Source organism: Rosa rugosa, chromosome 4, assembly GCF_958449725.1.
Source record: "Rosa rugosa chromosome 4, drRosRugo1.1, whole genome shotgun sequence".
In the NCBI taxonomy this organism is placed as follows: domain Eukaryota; kingdom Viridiplantae; phylum Streptophyta; class Magnoliopsida; order Rosales; family Rosaceae; genus Rosa; species Rosa rugosa.
In genome coordinates, this window is record NC_084823.1 from 35,445,196 (window position 1) to 35,461,298 (window position 16,103).

General features: G+C 49.6%; 1 protein-coding gene across 2 annotated transcripts; it reads right to left on the reverse strand.

Moving 5' to 3' along the window:
* Positions 1–13,038: 13,038 nt before the first annotated feature.
* On the reverse strand, positions 13,039–15,545 carry LOC133742679 (uncharacterized). Of its 2 annotated transcripts, none has more exons than XR_009862670.1 (2): positions 13,589–14,138; positions 13,039–13,113 (listed from the first exon to the last, which is right to left on the reverse strand). XR_009862670.1 is itself a non-coding variant. In XM_062170358.1 (2 exons), exons 1-2 carry the CDS (start codon positions 15,458–15,460, stop codon positions 13,058–13,060), a joined length of 1,071 nt encoding a protein of 356 aa, XP_062026342.1. In that variant the 5' UTR covers positions 15,461–15,545; the 3' UTR covers positions 13,049–13,057. The 2 variants fall into 2 exon arrangements, 1 of the variants encoding a protein (XP_062026342.1); XM_062170358.1 differs by lacking the exon at positions 13,589–14,138 and adding an exon at positions 14,446–15,545 and having other exon boundaries at positions 13,049–13,113.
* Positions 15,546–16,103: the final 558 nt, after the last annotated feature.

The following is a 16,103-nucleotide window of genomic DNA, read 5'->3' on the forward strand; positions in this document are numbered from 1 at the left end:
CCGGCATTGCTGGGCTTTGTTTCTTGCTCGACTGCAACTGTAGACAAGATATTGGCCAGCTTTCTGGGTAGATTACGTCAACATCCTCAGTCCCTCAGCTACCTAGTTTCGGCAGGTGGTTTGGCTTGATTGCAGTGGGATTTTGAAGGTATATTTCAAACCTCGAATCAAGTTTTGATCTTGGTCTGGTTCTTGGAAGATAGGGAACTGAGTTTGGTTTGGTATGGTGAGATGAAATCTCTATCTGATATCGATTGTGTTAAGTTAGTTTACTGATGGCTTTTGGAGTTTATGCTCGAATTAGGAATTAAGTTTGGTGGAGTTGATTGTTTGTATGTGTTATGAACAGTGTTGTGGTTGAATTCGGATTACCCTGGTTGTGTGTTCAAGTTTATTAAGTTGTTGAGAGTTGATAATCGGGTATTGTGATCTTGAAGTGGATAATTGGTAAACTTGATGTTTTGTTATGGTTTATAAGGTAAATTGTCAAGGAAATGGTTGTGAAGAGTGAACTTGGTCACGTGTGATTTTGGGTGTCCTTAGTAGTTTGGACACACCCTTGTGAGGCTAATAAGTAAAGAAATGAAAATAGCATATTGGGTGGCCTTAGTAAATTTCGGGTACGCCTAATATGTTTGAAATTAAGTCGTTGCTTGATTTACTTCGACATAGTCGTAATTGGTTGATATTGTAATTTCAAGTAAATGTTCGGTAATTTGGGTTAATTATCGAACCAGTATCGATTGGTCAAATGTGGTCAAATTGGTCAATGTTGGTCAAACTAAAAAGTGCCAGTCAACATAGTCAAATGGTCAACTCCTGGTCAAACCAGGAAAAGTTGGTTTGGACGATATATTAATCGTTGAGATTTCGTATAATTGTTCAAAAGATATTGACTATCGAAATGTCGGAATTTAGGACTCCAGTTACCCGAGGAACGGAACGGAAGGTTCGCGACTCTCGGAGTACGTGAGAGAAAGCATCGGAATCCAGGTAGGGATTCAGGACTCTCCTCGGTTAGTGATTTTCTTATATTGTTATTAAATGATGCATGTTAGTTGGTATGGTTTGGTCATGTTCAAATGCAATGCATACTAACCAAACCATGTGAGAAATGTGATGGCTTGAGAGCGAAGGGTGGCTCTGACTTCCTTGGGTTCGATCCCCAAAACCTCCGGAGGGTTAGTTACACCGGTCGGACGGTGAGCGATCGCAATGACGACCCGATCCGTGTGTGTAGCTAGGTAGCGGACGCTCTCGCTACGCTTACCTGGTGATAAATTAAATTGAGGTAAGGTCGTGTAGTGGGTCTATGGGACCGGCCATCAGGTAATGCTTGGATTTGGCGCCGTATTTATTTAAGCATCATGCATCGGTTTTTAAGTTGAAAAACATTAAAGTTTGTCGTTCCTTTAAATATTTGGTTTAAAGCATGTGTTCATACTGGAGCTCCAAACATTTATCTGTTGATTTTCAAACCTAGTCGAGTTAGAGTTCCTGTTGAGCAGCGAGGACGAAAACTCACCCCTACAACAGTATGAATGCAGGTACTGTGCACTGGTGACGGGACAATAGCGGATGGAGCTGGGTGTGCAGAACAAGTTCGGTAAATTACCGTGTGAACCTTATTCTAAATTCTATTTCTCGAACTTTGTGTTCTGGAACTTGTGGTTATCTAGTCTCGTGTCATCATTTAGTTGAATTCTCTTCAAGTGAAATTCAACCTTGTGTGAGTCTTTATCCAAGTTCTGAACGAGTGAAATAGATTTCAGCAACTCAAGTTTTTCACCTCAAGCATATTTGTAGCTTCCGCTGTGTTTATACAAAAAGTTTTTCAAACAAAATGCCTAGCGGTTCTCTAGGATGTAAATCGAGAGTTCGGTTTATGTTTTAGAGACTCGCGGCACTGTGACGTGCTTAAGCTGGTGAGGTGCAGCTTGGGGCGTTACACATATGCAGGTTCCGCTGGACCCACCTGAACTATTGGGGATGGGACCGCCGCCCGACCCCCAGCTAATGTTAGAACAGGAGGCGGAGTCAGTGCCGCGCACCAACCGCTCGGAGGCTAGAGCAGGAACTGAGGGCAATCCGCCTGCACCAAGGCGTAGGCTGGCCCAGCGGAGTACATACGCCGGATCTACCGGCGACGCCACAGCCCAAATTCTGGAGAGGATGCAACAGTTGGAACAGAGGTTGGTCCGGGCGGAGTCGGGCGCCCCGGCGCCAACTCAAAGCCCACTTTTCACGTCCAGACCAGGACCCTTCACCGCTGCAATTCTGCAAGCTATCAGACCGGCGTGCGCAAAAACTCCAAAGATGTCACACTACAGCGGCACGTCCGACCCCTTCGTCCACATGGACACCTTCAAGAAGGTCACCAACAACAAAGGATTTGACTACCCCACCCTGTGCCACTTGTTCAGCGAAACACTAGACGGAGAGGCAATGAATTGGTTCTTCGAGTGTCCGCCGGGATCCATTGACTCATTCCATGCACTATCGCATACCTTCCTCTCTCGGTTCATCTTATTGTCCGCCGGACGTCATAACACAAGTCAGCTGTTCAGCGTCAAACAGGGGGAGGACGAATCACTAAAGGCATTCGTCACAAGGTGGCGAGCGACAGCATCTCAGTGCCGCGATCTAGACAAATCAATGGCATCGGCGGCCTTCAAGCAGGGACTCCTCAAGGGACCGTTCCTCTATCACCTCAACTACAACCATCCAAATGCGGCATATGACCATATCATGAGTGAGGCAGTCATTCACGCCCAGGCGGAATTCATTACATATGGAGAAGCCCCACCGCCGCCGGCGATGCCAGCAAAGATAACACAACCCATCTCCAGTCAACATGAGACCGTTAATAAGGCATCCGCCACACCACCAACTGACAAGAAGAGGGAATGGCAACAGGGCCACTACCAGAACAAGCAGCAGAAGGACCAATACCACAACAAGGGCAACCGCCCAACCCAGGAGGATAACCGCAACAAGCAGACGGAGTCTTCCCAGCGGTATGCAGTGTTCACGGTCCTCACGACCTCGTACGAGGAAATATACAATCAGTGCAAGGATCAAATCCCACCACCACCCCCAGCAAAATACCCAAAGACGGGCAAACCTAGAAACACTGGCAGGTGGTGCAAGTACCATGAAGACAGCGGCCACAATACTAACAGCTGCAACGCACTGAAAACAGCCATTGAGACCTTATACCGTGAAGGCAAGATAGAGCAGTTCAAGGTGCGCCAACCGCCACCTGTGATCGCCAACGTAGAGACCTTAGGCCGCATTAACACCATCGACGGCGGTGCTCCAATCACGGGCATGTCTCACAGGGCAAGGAAGTGTTATGTACGCGCTAATCACCCGAAGGAAGTCTGCAATATCCGCTACGAGAGAGCCGCAAAACTCCCAAAGGCGGGTTGGGAACCTATTACATTCTCAGAGGAGGAGGAGCGTGGGGTGCATCTACCCCATGATGACCCCTTCTTGGTCGACGCCATTCTTGGCAGGTTCTCAGTGGGGAGAATATTGGTGGATAGCGGGTCCGCTGTCAACGTCATCTTCAGCGGTTGCTACAGCCACCTCAAGCGGAATAACAAGTTGCTCCAAGACCATGAGCCACTGCTCAGCTTCTCCGATGACGTCACGCAACTGCTCGGTTCTGACTACATGCGGTTGACTATTGGCGCTAGCCCATGTATGGCGGAGGTACATGCGGAATTCATAATCGTTGATTGTCTCAGCTCGTATAATGCCATCCTCGGACGACCGGCGCTCAACAAGCTTAAGTGCATCATCGCCGGATACATGCTTCTCATGAAGTTCCCCACGCCTAATGGCACGGGCAGTGTGAGGGGAAGCCAGCAGTTGGCACGCGAATGTTATTCAACGACTATAGCACGGTCGGCACGCCGCCATGAAATTCTGACTGTAGGTAGTGAGGCACCGCCTCCAAACATCTTTGAGGATCTGAGGGATGAGGAGGAGAAATATGTAAGGAAGGAGCCGGTCAACCCGGACACGTCTTTGAAAGTGGTCTGCATCTCAGACGAGCACCCTGAGCGGACAGTCCGCATAGGCGCCCAACTAGACCCAGAGGTGGAGGCGGAACTCACTCAGTTCCTACGCCATAACGCCACCGTCTTTGCCTGGTCCTACGCGGACATGCCAGGCATGTCCCCTGAAATTATCACTCATAAACTGACCATCAAGCCCTCCTTTTATCCCATCAAGCAGAAGCGGCGGGCCTTCGATGAAGAAAAGTACCGGGCAATCGGAGAGGAGGTCGCCAAACTCCAGGACATTGGATTTATCCGCCAAGTCATCTATCCCCAGTGGATCTCAAATTTAGTAATGGTCAAAAAGCCCAGCGGACACAAGGGTGGAATGTCTTGATAACCCTAGCATCACAAAAACCCTGGCGGAGATCTTCAACATTGATATCAATCCCAGCTGGATGAGCGAAATTATCGAATACAAGTGCAGCGGGACATTGCCAGAAGACAAGGTCAAGGCACGACAACTTCAGCGGAGAGCAACCCGCTACAATATCCAGAATGACAAGCTTTACCGCCAGGGGTTCACTCACCCCAACCTCCGCTGTTTAACCCCAGAGGAGGGAAGGGTCGTGCTGACGGGAATCCACGGCGGGGAGTACGGAAACCACTCGGGCGCCAGATCCCTGGCCAATCGTACAATGCGACAGGGCTACTTTTGGCCTACGCTCGGTGATGACGCCCGGCAGGTATCAAGGTCTTGCCACAAGTGCCAGCAGTTTGCTGATCTCCCACATGCACCGGCGGAACCACTTTCAATCATCATCGGTCCATGGATTCACTCTACATGGGGCCTCGACTTGATGGGAAAATTCCAAACCGCCAAGGGACAGTTCAAGTACATCATCGTTGCCATCGACTACAACAGCAAGTGGATAGAGGCAGAACCACTGACGGCAATAACTACCGCCAAAGTCATTCACTTCCTTTGGAAGAACATTTACTGCCGCTATGGTGTCCCACATACAATCATTACGGACAACGGCACACAATTCAACAACAAAGAACTCATCTCCTTCACCGCCAATCTTGGCACCAAGATGCGTTTTGCATCTGTCGCACAACCCCAAACCAATGGCCAGGTCGAAGCAGCAAACAAGATAATCAAGAAGCTGCTAAAAAAGAAACTCGACACCGCCAAGGGATTATGGGCGGAGAAGCTTCCAGAAGTACTATGGGCCATCAGAACAACCCCGGCCTCCGCCACTGGTGAAACTCCTTTTTGTATGATGTTCGGCACTGAGGCTGTCCTGCATATTGAGGTAACTCAACCTACCGCTAGGATCGAAGGCTACCAACCAACAACCAACAGTGACGACATCAACCTGGACAAGGACCTCCTAGAGGAAAAACGACACAAGGCCCATTTGCACAACCTGCAAAACAAGCAGCGGGTGTCACGTTTCTATAACGCCAGGGTCAAGGCCCGGAACCTCCAACTGGGGGACTGGGTAATGAAGGAAGTCATTCCACCGCCGACAAAACTCCGCCCAACTTGGGAAGGTCCGTACAAAATAGTAGAAGTCGTTAGCCCCGGCACCTTCTACTTAATGGACAAGGGTGGTGTCACAACTACCCACCCTTGGAATACCGAACACCTTCGGTATTACTATAAATAGTCATGTCACTACCCAGGAGCATCTTGACTTAGCTAAATTTTTGTTCAATATTTAGCTAAGGGAAGCTACCCAACGGGTACATCCCCGCTTTTGTAAACACTGATCCGTCAGTTATCAATGAAACGAGGAATTATTCAAACCATTGTTACCAAGTCTAGCACTGAGGGCAACTGGCAACGCCAGTAATCGTCAGCGGACTACGTCCGCTACGTTGTGCACTTGGACCAATCTTAATTCCTTTAATGTTTCATTGATTGCAAAAGAAAATTCTACGTCAAACCTCTAGCGGTACAAGCATCTCATCACTAGCCAAAATTCCAATTTCATTTCGTATATTGAGGGCTGGGACTCCCCACCCAAAAATATTCTTTACATTCCACGCAATATTCAGCCTCAGCAGCTACACAAAAAAAAAAAAAAAAAAAAAAGAGGAGGAAAGTTCAGCGTCTCAAGGGTTGGCTTCCGCGTCCTCTTCGGCGGCATGCGGCGGCGACTGCGCCCGGCTTGTTTGTTCCGGCTCTCGCGCAGTGGGACTTGGAGTCTCTTTAGTCCCATCTGCCCGGGTATGCGCTGCCATAAAACCGGCACGGGACACATCCGACTGGGTGGGAGGAGTCCGCTGAGCGTCATCCACCGGCTGAGCAGTATTTTCTCCGCTGCCTGAGCCAGCGTCAGGGACATTCGGCACTGGCAGGGCATTCTTCACCGGCGGAACAGTCTGCGCTGGCGCCACGGCGGGCTGGGACGCCTTTGTCCAGTCAATGGCACCCTTTTGGCGCAGCATCTCCACATTGGCCAGGGCGCCCGCCTTCGCCGCGTCATTCATCGCCTTTTTATATTCCGCCGACTGTTTAAATTTCTCCACAGCGGCGGCCGCGGCACGGCTACCTTCGCCCCTTAGGCGGGCCACCTCACCCTCTAGTTTCTTCACCTCCCCTTGCCTGGCGGCAGACTCCCGCTGCAGGATATCAATCTTCTTCTCCTTAGCGGCTACCCGTTCCTGCAGCAGGGCCCTGTCTTGCTCCAGCTTGGAAACGCGATCATTTCGCTCCACATTCCGCTGGATGGCGACTTCCAGCTTGCCGCGAGCGTCCGCAACATCGCAGTCAGCCTTCATCAGACGCCGCTCCACATCCGCCAGCCTGTCCTTGGCATCCGCAAGCTCCCCCTCAAGCCTCTTGACCTCCTCCCTGAGCTGCACCTCGATCCGGGGCTGCTTCGACGCTGCCACGAACATTTCGTTCAGCCCAACCGCCAGGTGACCAAAGGCCGAACTGAAGGGGGACTTGTCACTCGCCGTGGGGCGCGAAATCCCCGCTAGGCCGCCAAAGCCCAACCGCTCGCAGAGATGGAATAGAAACTCCCGCTCACTGTCGGTCATGAACTCGGCATAGGCGGCGAAGGAGTCCAGATCGCTCACAACCGCCTCTTTCTCAGAAACCGCCGGGGCCTTTGGCGGAGCTTGCCGAACCTTCTTTTGCTGGCGGCTCCGGATGACCTCACCTTCATCCTCATCCTCATCCTCCTCGGCGGAGTCGTTCTGTCGGCGCTTCCGCAGGAGCACCCGTGTGTTTCCAGCGGGCACCGTGACAGTCCCCGCCGGCTGTCCCGCCCTCTGTGAGCCACGCCTGAGGGCCACCACCCTCTCTTTCTGCGGAGCGGGAGCAGCGGCCCCCTTCTTCCCGCCCTCCACAGTGGCACCAGCCTGAATAACTGGCAGGCCGTCGGCGCCAAGGTGGGAGTGGTGCGGCATGGGCAACACCACCGGTACCTCGGATGGGCTCAGCGCCAGTGTCTCCGGGTTTACAACCGTCTCCTGGGCCGCCTGCCCTGAGGCGTACATGGCCTCCAAGAAATTGTTTATCTCAGCACGGTCCATGGCCTTCTCGAAAACGTCGCGGCTTGCTTTGTTCCCTGGCGGAGTCTCTACAACAAATAAAATGCGAACACATCAGCCTCGAACAACCTAGCAAAAGATACTGTCTGGCGGAGGTGTCTTACCAACGGCGCGAGTCAGTTGCAGATCGACCAACAACTCCCAACCGGTCAGCATGCGGAAGTCAAGCAAATTTCGATTCCGCCAACAGCCTCTGATGCGCGCCACGTGGCACTCTTCCTCACGAGTCAGGGTATACCGCAAGCCCGCTACAAAACAAGAATAATGGTTAGCGTACGGTACAAAGGCTATACATAACGTAAAACCATACGTGTTCAGCGGAGACCGCCAGACAACCTCGGATAGGCTGAAACTCCGACTTAATCCTAAACGTCGGCTCCCCCTCGTTGGACTCCGCTTGGTACTCCCACCCCGCCGTGGCAACGCAGAAGGTCCCTCGCCAGTAGGACATCGAGTCCCTCAAGTTTTCAATCAGCTTGGGCGCTCCCTGGCGGCGACTCAAATTCACCTGCCCTCTACAACCTTGGCGCTTCACGTACACCAGTTCGTAGAAGTGCAGTACCTCCGCCACAGTTGGCCCCTCGCAGCCGGACAGCCGCCACAGTGAGGTCATCGCCAACATCAGCCGCCACATGTTGGGGCAGATCTGCCCAAAAGCAAGGCCGAACTCGCACACCAAAATCTGTAGATTGGGCACGAGCGGCAATGTCACCCCTTGACGAAATATGGCCTCATGCACAGCGGCAAACCCCGCTGGAAGAATGGACGCCTTCTCATCCACCGTCGGCGGACGCAGTTTTACCACGCCAGGCAACCGGTACGCCCGCTTCAACCGATTGACGGCGACGGCATTCATCCTCCCTCCAGCCTCATCAATGGGGGTCCCATCCTGGAGAACCCATGCCGACTCGGTATCCTCACCCGTCACATCTACCCCTTCAGCGGAACCACTGGCCGCACTGTTACTCGCCAACCGCTCCTCACGTCTCTCCTGCGCAGCGGTAGCCTCCCCCGCCCTAGAACTCTCCGGACGCGACCCACGACCCATAACTACTTCCCAGGGCTCAACTTCTAGCGGTTCTGGAAGTGAGGTTCCAGCACGGGCAGACGGATGCAACGAGTCAATAAAAATTCTATCCGCCGCGCTGAACGACACGTCAGACCCGGAGTCCTCACTGCTCGAAATCTCTACGACGTTAGCCATCCCAAACCCTAAAACCCAAATCAGTTAGCTCAAAAACGGATCTAACCCATCCCCACACCAGTTATAGCAAAGAACACCAAGAACAAACTACCCAGAAAAATACCAAAATATGAACACACACTCAACCCAGATTCGACCATCTAGCAAAACCCTATATACCAACTCTCTGTCAAACACCTTAACCCACCCCCAAATCACACTTTATACCCTCCCACAACAGCAAAGAAGACGCCAATCCCAGAAATAGCAAATAACCCAGAAATCGATAAAGCAAAAGAAACCGGACAGAGAACCAGAATGCTAACCTCAGCGCTAAACTTTGTGAGGTTGTGGTGCGCGTTGGTCTCCGACGACAGAAGCTTTCGTCTTTCCGAGCACGAGAACTCCACCAAAACACAGCAGCCTCTTTCTTGAATCTCAGACGCGAAGAGCTTGAAGACGAGTAGGGTTTGAAGTTTTGCCAAACTGACAAAGTTTCGATACGTTCCCCCTCTTTTATGTCCCCTTCAGGGGATTCTGGGCCGTCGAAGGAAAAAACGACATCACCTACCGACCGTCCACGTGTCCCACGCCTGCAGTAAATTCTCCGGATTAACCGAAGCGACGCCTCGGTTCCGCAATCCATCATTACTGGCATTAATGACGAGAAGACGGCCGGACTGACGAGACCCGGCCTCCGGACGCTAACCCTCTCGCAGTTTGCCACGTGTCAGCCACCATCAGACGAAGCGTCTACTGGAAGCAACCACTTGCGCCAACTTAACAAGTAACAAAGTCTCCGCTGCGCGACACTCCGCCAGCGGAACTTCTCACTTCATCTCGTGACGAAGTCTCCGCTGAGCGAAACTCCGCCAGCGGAACTTCTCACTTCATCTCGTGACGAAGTATCCGCTGAGCGAAACTCCGCCAGCGGAACTTCTCACTTCATCTCGTGACGAAGTCTCCGCTGAGCGAAACTCCGCCAGCGGAACTTCTCACTTCATCTAGTGACGAAGTCTCCGCTGACCAAAACTCCGCCAGCGGAACTTCTCACTTCATCTCGTGACGAAGTCTCCGCTGCGCGACACTCCGCCAGCGGAACTTCTCACTTCATCTCGTGACGAAGTCTCCGCTGGGCGAGGCCCCGCCGGTCTCATCACCATCGGTCTCCGACAGTGGAGCGTCTCCCTTGTCAGCCTGCAAACTGGGCATCTTCCGCTACACCACACAACGCTACCGGCACCCTCTTTTATCTGACATGTCGCGTGCTTTATTCAGTGCTGTACCGCTCAATAGAATACCGCCAAACACGTCTACTGGACGCTGTTTTCCTGCTTCAACCAGCGGGGGGTTATCCGCCAGAGGCGGATCCCGAGGCCACGCCTCATTCTGCCAAAACGTCCGCCACGCGGCATTACGGTCAGACTGTCCCTACGGGACACGGGGACTAGTCAACAGTCTACGACGACCCTGATCAGGTACGTTGACCCCCGTCATTTGGGTACTAAGATTGGGCTCGCTACCCAACACCCTCTGCTCCGTGCATCTCCCCCTCAACAAACAATTTACCGACCTTCCGGAGGTCCATCTTAGCCGGGGAGTGGGGGACTCCCTGGGGGGCCTTGCAGGGGCCCACCCGAAAGGGTATAAAGCGTTTGCTCAATAAATCCATGGTTGACAACGCACTGACGCTAATTATGCTTTTGCAAAGTCTAGCGAAAGAAACGCTTCAAACCGCCGATCAACTCCCCAACCAAGATTGCCCTCCTTGACTGGGGACTTGGGGGACTTGTACCTACATGTACATTTGCAAGCATAATTAGCTATAATGAGCTACGCTCATTATACCACCAGAAGTATCAAACTCCCACCAAAGTAATGTCCTACGGATAGACCACCAGGCGGGCTACGGCCTGAGCGCAGGGTCGTCCCCATATCACCGCCGATGCGCCGCCACGCGCTGCTCCAAGATGGCGCCAGAAGCTACTGAAACTAAGAACTGAAGCACATCTGTCCCACATCGAAAACAGAGATGAGATCAGACCTCTCCTCACCTATAAATAGGTCCTCTCTTCTCTATTCATTAATTACGCATTCTACTACTCATTTATTGTTATGCTGCCTATATGCATGGACTGACTTAGGCATCGGAGAAGTGAAGACCGCCCAACGCGGTCTCCCTCTGACGCCCTGTCTCTCATTTGACAGCTAGCGAAGATCATCAAGTATACAGAGTAGCGGTCCGCCCAACGGACCTGCGTTAAACGAAGGTCTGGCTACCGCCAGACTTTGAGCATTAACAACTACTTTAAGCATGCCTACAAATATATCACACTTGATATGCTTTTACATGCTTCCATAACTTTTAAGCATGCCTACAACATTTCGTAGATTTGGCAACACTTTCTACACCTCACATGCTAGATATGCCATGCTTCACATACCGATCTCAATGATCCTTAGGCATATCTACAAAAATGCAAAAATGATATTAGCATCCACATTACAAGTACATGCTATACACATATGCCATGCTTCTATTTTAATTGCAACTCCATTAAATAAACATGGGACACTCGAACAAAATGTTATTACTTGCTCTATGTGTTTGTCATTTTTTCATACAGATACAAACTTTACGAGTCTATGGTCTACAACCAACCGCCAAGGCAACGCCTCATAATGACAATGACCGCTACGCGGCATTGCAGTCAAGTTTTTCTCCTTCGAGAAAAAAAGTAAAGGGACCAGTTAACAGAGCCCACGGCAGCCATTGATCCGGTAGTTAACCCCGACGCTTGGGTATCTAAGATTAGGTTCGCTACCTAACGCCCACTGCTTAAACGCAGCTCCCCTCATCAAACAATTTTCCGACCATTCTGAGGTCTATTGACAGGACCCGCCCCGAATTTCACCCTGAAATCCGAGGTGGCCCTGTGGGGCCCACCTTAGGAATAACTCTACCGAAAATTCAGCAGAGTCACCCCTAAAAATGGACTACCCAACCTGTAGAATTACAATCACACTTCTAACAAATCATCCATAATCTCCTGGAGCCACCCTGCTCCCCAAAATCCAACAACTCCACAATTTACAACTAAAAACCGAACATTTCAACATACACAGGGGCAACACCCAAACTTTACAACAATTGTCCCACAGGTTATCAGAGCAATCTAAAGAAGATTAAGAATTCATAATACAAGTAGGTTCAACGATTAACCTACAATATGAAAACAACAGCAGCAGATGCTATGCCCCGAATCCTACTATGCCGAACCAGCTACTCTGCAAACTGGGCATTTGAAACCGAAGGGCCCAGGGGAAAAGCACATAAAACGTTAGCGTGAGTGGACAAAATAAATAAATAAATAATTGTAAAGAAAAGTGGGTTTTGTGCTTTTCCACATTTATCCCTTTTAAAAACCCGATGCATGCAACTTTTAAGAAAAACACATTTATCAACAAATCCAAGATTCTCGTAAAAACACACCAGCCCCGCTGGTTACGATAACATCGAAATCCAAAATTCTCGTGAAAACACACCAGCCCCGCTGGTTACGAAAATAATGGACTAGCCCCGCTAGTCAAGTCACGAAAAAGTATGGGGAAGAAGTTATCACCATACGAGAAGGGAGCCTCCCAGGCTCGGGTCGGAGTGTCCCACACTCTGGAGCATCCCATGCTCTGCTCTTACTCACCCACAAACACATAGTAAGCAGGGAGGAGTACTAATAGGCTAGCTAGCAATAAATATGACGACCCAGGTATGGCGGGTAAAAACCATTAAAATCCAGTAAATCTATAAGGCTTCCCCATGTCCCACGAATAAAGAAAACACGGGTACGATTCCCAACCGTACCCGGAAATTCTCGTAAAAGTCGTATAAAGCAACAGCGTGTCCCACACGCTAAAAGAATAACTAGATTAACAATAAGGCATTCCCAATGCCAAAATCGAAAGTCAATAAATAAACAAGAAATATAATTCCATCGAAATCCCATTTCGAAAAAAATATTCCAGAAATCTCAATATCGACGAATAAAATAAAATATATTAATAAATTTCGGAAATCACCTCGGAAAAATAATTCGTCGAAAATCACTTAAATCACAAGTTCAAATCCGAGTGAATAAAACTCACGTTCCAAAAATCATGATGGAAAATCCAAGCAATATTCCAAAACCGAAATCGTATTCGAAACTAAAATAATATGATAATTAATAAAACATTAACTCGAAAAATAAATGCATGCATCAATATTCAAAAACAAACGTCCACTCACAGTATACGGCTAGCGTGGTATCCAAGCGTAAGGATCCTCGTCGAGCGATGAGTCAGTATCTCGTCCTGTACACAATTGTATTCCGTAAACAACAATTCAATAAAACAATACGATTCTATATTGAATCCCGAAAACCCCACGTAAACTAGCAATTCCAACTCCTTTCAACTTCAAGCCAAACTTCACCATTTATATCAATCCATCGATTAAGGTATTCCATGACGGAATAAGGGAAATCCGAAGGCCGGATTCCCACAAATCAACAACCGAAACTCCACACTTTCAAAATTCACAAACAATTCCAAACTCCTCCAAAAATTACCAAACTTCATAAACAAGCTCTACTCAAATTATAGGATTTAATGGGCTAAAAATTGGAATTAAATGTCAGCCCTACGTGCCACCACGCGCCACCCACAGTGGCGGCGAGTGGGGCCCACGCGCCGGCGGCCACCACCTCCGATGGCCACCAAATTTGGACAGTAGCTTCTACTCAACAAAACTAACCATTCATTCAACTACAACATCTCACAATTTTACCTTTAAGAGCTCGGATTAAGCTGATGAAGTTTGCCCAGAAAATTGCTTCGGACCCAAGGATGTTCTTCGTCGATTCGGCCTCCACGATGCAAATCGGAGCAAGAGACCTTAGGGGAAATGTTCGCCGGCTCAAGGCGCTCCTTCAGTCCAAGTTTGGTGGTCGGAGACGGCCGGAAACTGCGAAATCGCCGGAAAAACCAAAATTGCACCCGGAGGAGAATTTGCTTCGAATCGAGGTTTTTCGGCCAAATTGTCGAAAGCCCAGGGTACCAGCGTGTAGGGAAGGAAGAGGCGGTCCCAGAATGACCAGTGGCACGCCGTCAGGTGGCCGGAATCGGAAATTAGGCCGGAAATTCAAAAATCCCCCGAACCGGAGGAGGAGAGATCGGGGGAGAGGAGAGAGAGGGAGCCCGGTAAGTTTCCAATTGGAAACTTACCACAGTGATTTTCCCTTTATATAGAAACTTACCTTGAACAGTAACTTTTCCTTTTTCGCCTATAACTTTCGCATACGAGCTCCGATTTTTACGAACCACATATGCACGCGCTCGGTTTAATATCCTCTACAACTTTCGTGAAGAAAATTTTCTCAAATTCTGACCCGAACAAAAAGTCAACTTTTAGGGCCACTAAAAGTGCTGAAACGACAGTCAAAGTGAAAATAGTTGTCGTTTACCGTCCAAATGACCAGTAAACGGGTGAATTTGGGTTCGGGACGTAACAATCTCCCCTCCTTATAAAATTTCGTCCTCGAAATTCACACGAACAATAAAACGCTTAACTAAACCAACTCTATTGGTTACGCGTTCCCCGGTGAAACAATATAAGAAAATAATACAAGGAAAAGAATATCGTACCGTCAGGAGTATATGGAGGAACGTGATCCTCTCGCTGAAACATGGCATGAAGTCTCGTCTGAGTCGTAGGACGTCCACGGCGACCACTACCTCGTTGAGTGCCGCCCCTGACAGAACTAGTGGAAGTGCCGCTAGATGAACCTCCTGATGCGTGACTAGAACCTTGACCGACGTCTGGAGTAACATCCTGAGTCAAAGTAGGGCAATCCCTCCTATAATGACCCTGCTGTCCACACTGATAGCACGTCACATCCCTCGTCCAACGCTGGGGACGATCCCTCCAAGTATGGAATCCCTCTGAGGTACCACCGTACTGACTAGTGCCGTCACTGAACTGCCACTCAGACTGACCATCTCCCATATTAAGTCCTCCAAAATCAGATAGGGTGACTGAATCCGAGCTAACACGTCTACCACCTCCAGAAGATCCTGAACCAGAAGTAGAAGCAGCTCTCTTGGATGGACCCTGGCTAGGGCCACCCGCATCTCGAGGTCGAACACCGGACAAATACATGGTCTCAAGTCGCAGAGCAGCATTAACTACCTCAGAGTAAGTATTGAATGGCACTCCTGTCAACTGCTCACGATACTTACCCCCCAATCCATCAACAAACCTATAGATCCGCTCTCTTTCAGTGCCAACCAAATCAGGCACAAACTGGGCTAGCTGGGTGAACCGCTGCTCAAACTCCGTCACAGTCTTGTCCCCTTTCTCTAAATGTAAGAACTCAAACTTCATCCTGTCACGGATAGCTGTACCATAATACCGCTCAGTAAAATGTTCCTTAAACTGTTCCCAAGTGATTGGGCCATCATTCTCTAAATCCCTGCTAGTCATATTCCACCAATCAAAAGCCACACCATCAAGAAAGTCTACTGCCAAGCCCACTTTCCGGTCCTCCGGACAATTAATCTGAGTAAAAACCCTCTCCATCTTGTTCAGCCAATTCTGAGCATCCATAGCATCAGGAGCATGGGAGAAACTATACGCTCCATGCTTCCTCGCTCGCTCCATGGTAAAATCGGTTCTGGAACCAGGAAGCGCTGCAGTCAGCTGCTGGAAAATATGCCCCAAGGCATTCGCTAGTCCTTCAGGAGCATTCCCATCTCCTGAAGCGGGAGTAGTCTCCCTGCGGTTTCGGCGTCTAGGAGGCATAGCACCTGAAGAAGAGAAGGATAACAAAGCTCAAGGATTAGGACATTAACCTATCTACTTTATATACATAATGAACACACTAGCACCGAAGAGTATATGATGGGGATCCGCCGCGGTCGGGCCATCACTCGGGAGGTACTAGGCGCCATTAAGCATATAGAGTAGTAGGAAGGAAAGAAGTCTACAGGACCTAACAACCTAATGCTCTGATACCAAGTTGACAGGACCCGCCCCGAATTTCACCCTGAAATCCGAGGTGGCCCTGTGGGGCCCACCTTAGGAATAACTCTACCGAAAATTCAGCAGAGTCACCCCTAAAAATGGACTACCCAACCTGTAGAATTACAATCACACTTCTAACAAATCATCCATAATCTCCTGGAGCCACCCTGCTCCCCAAAATCCAACAACTCCACAATTTACAACTAAAAACCGAACATTTCAACATACACAGGGGCAACACCCAAACTTTACAACAATTGTCCCACAGGTTATCAGAGCA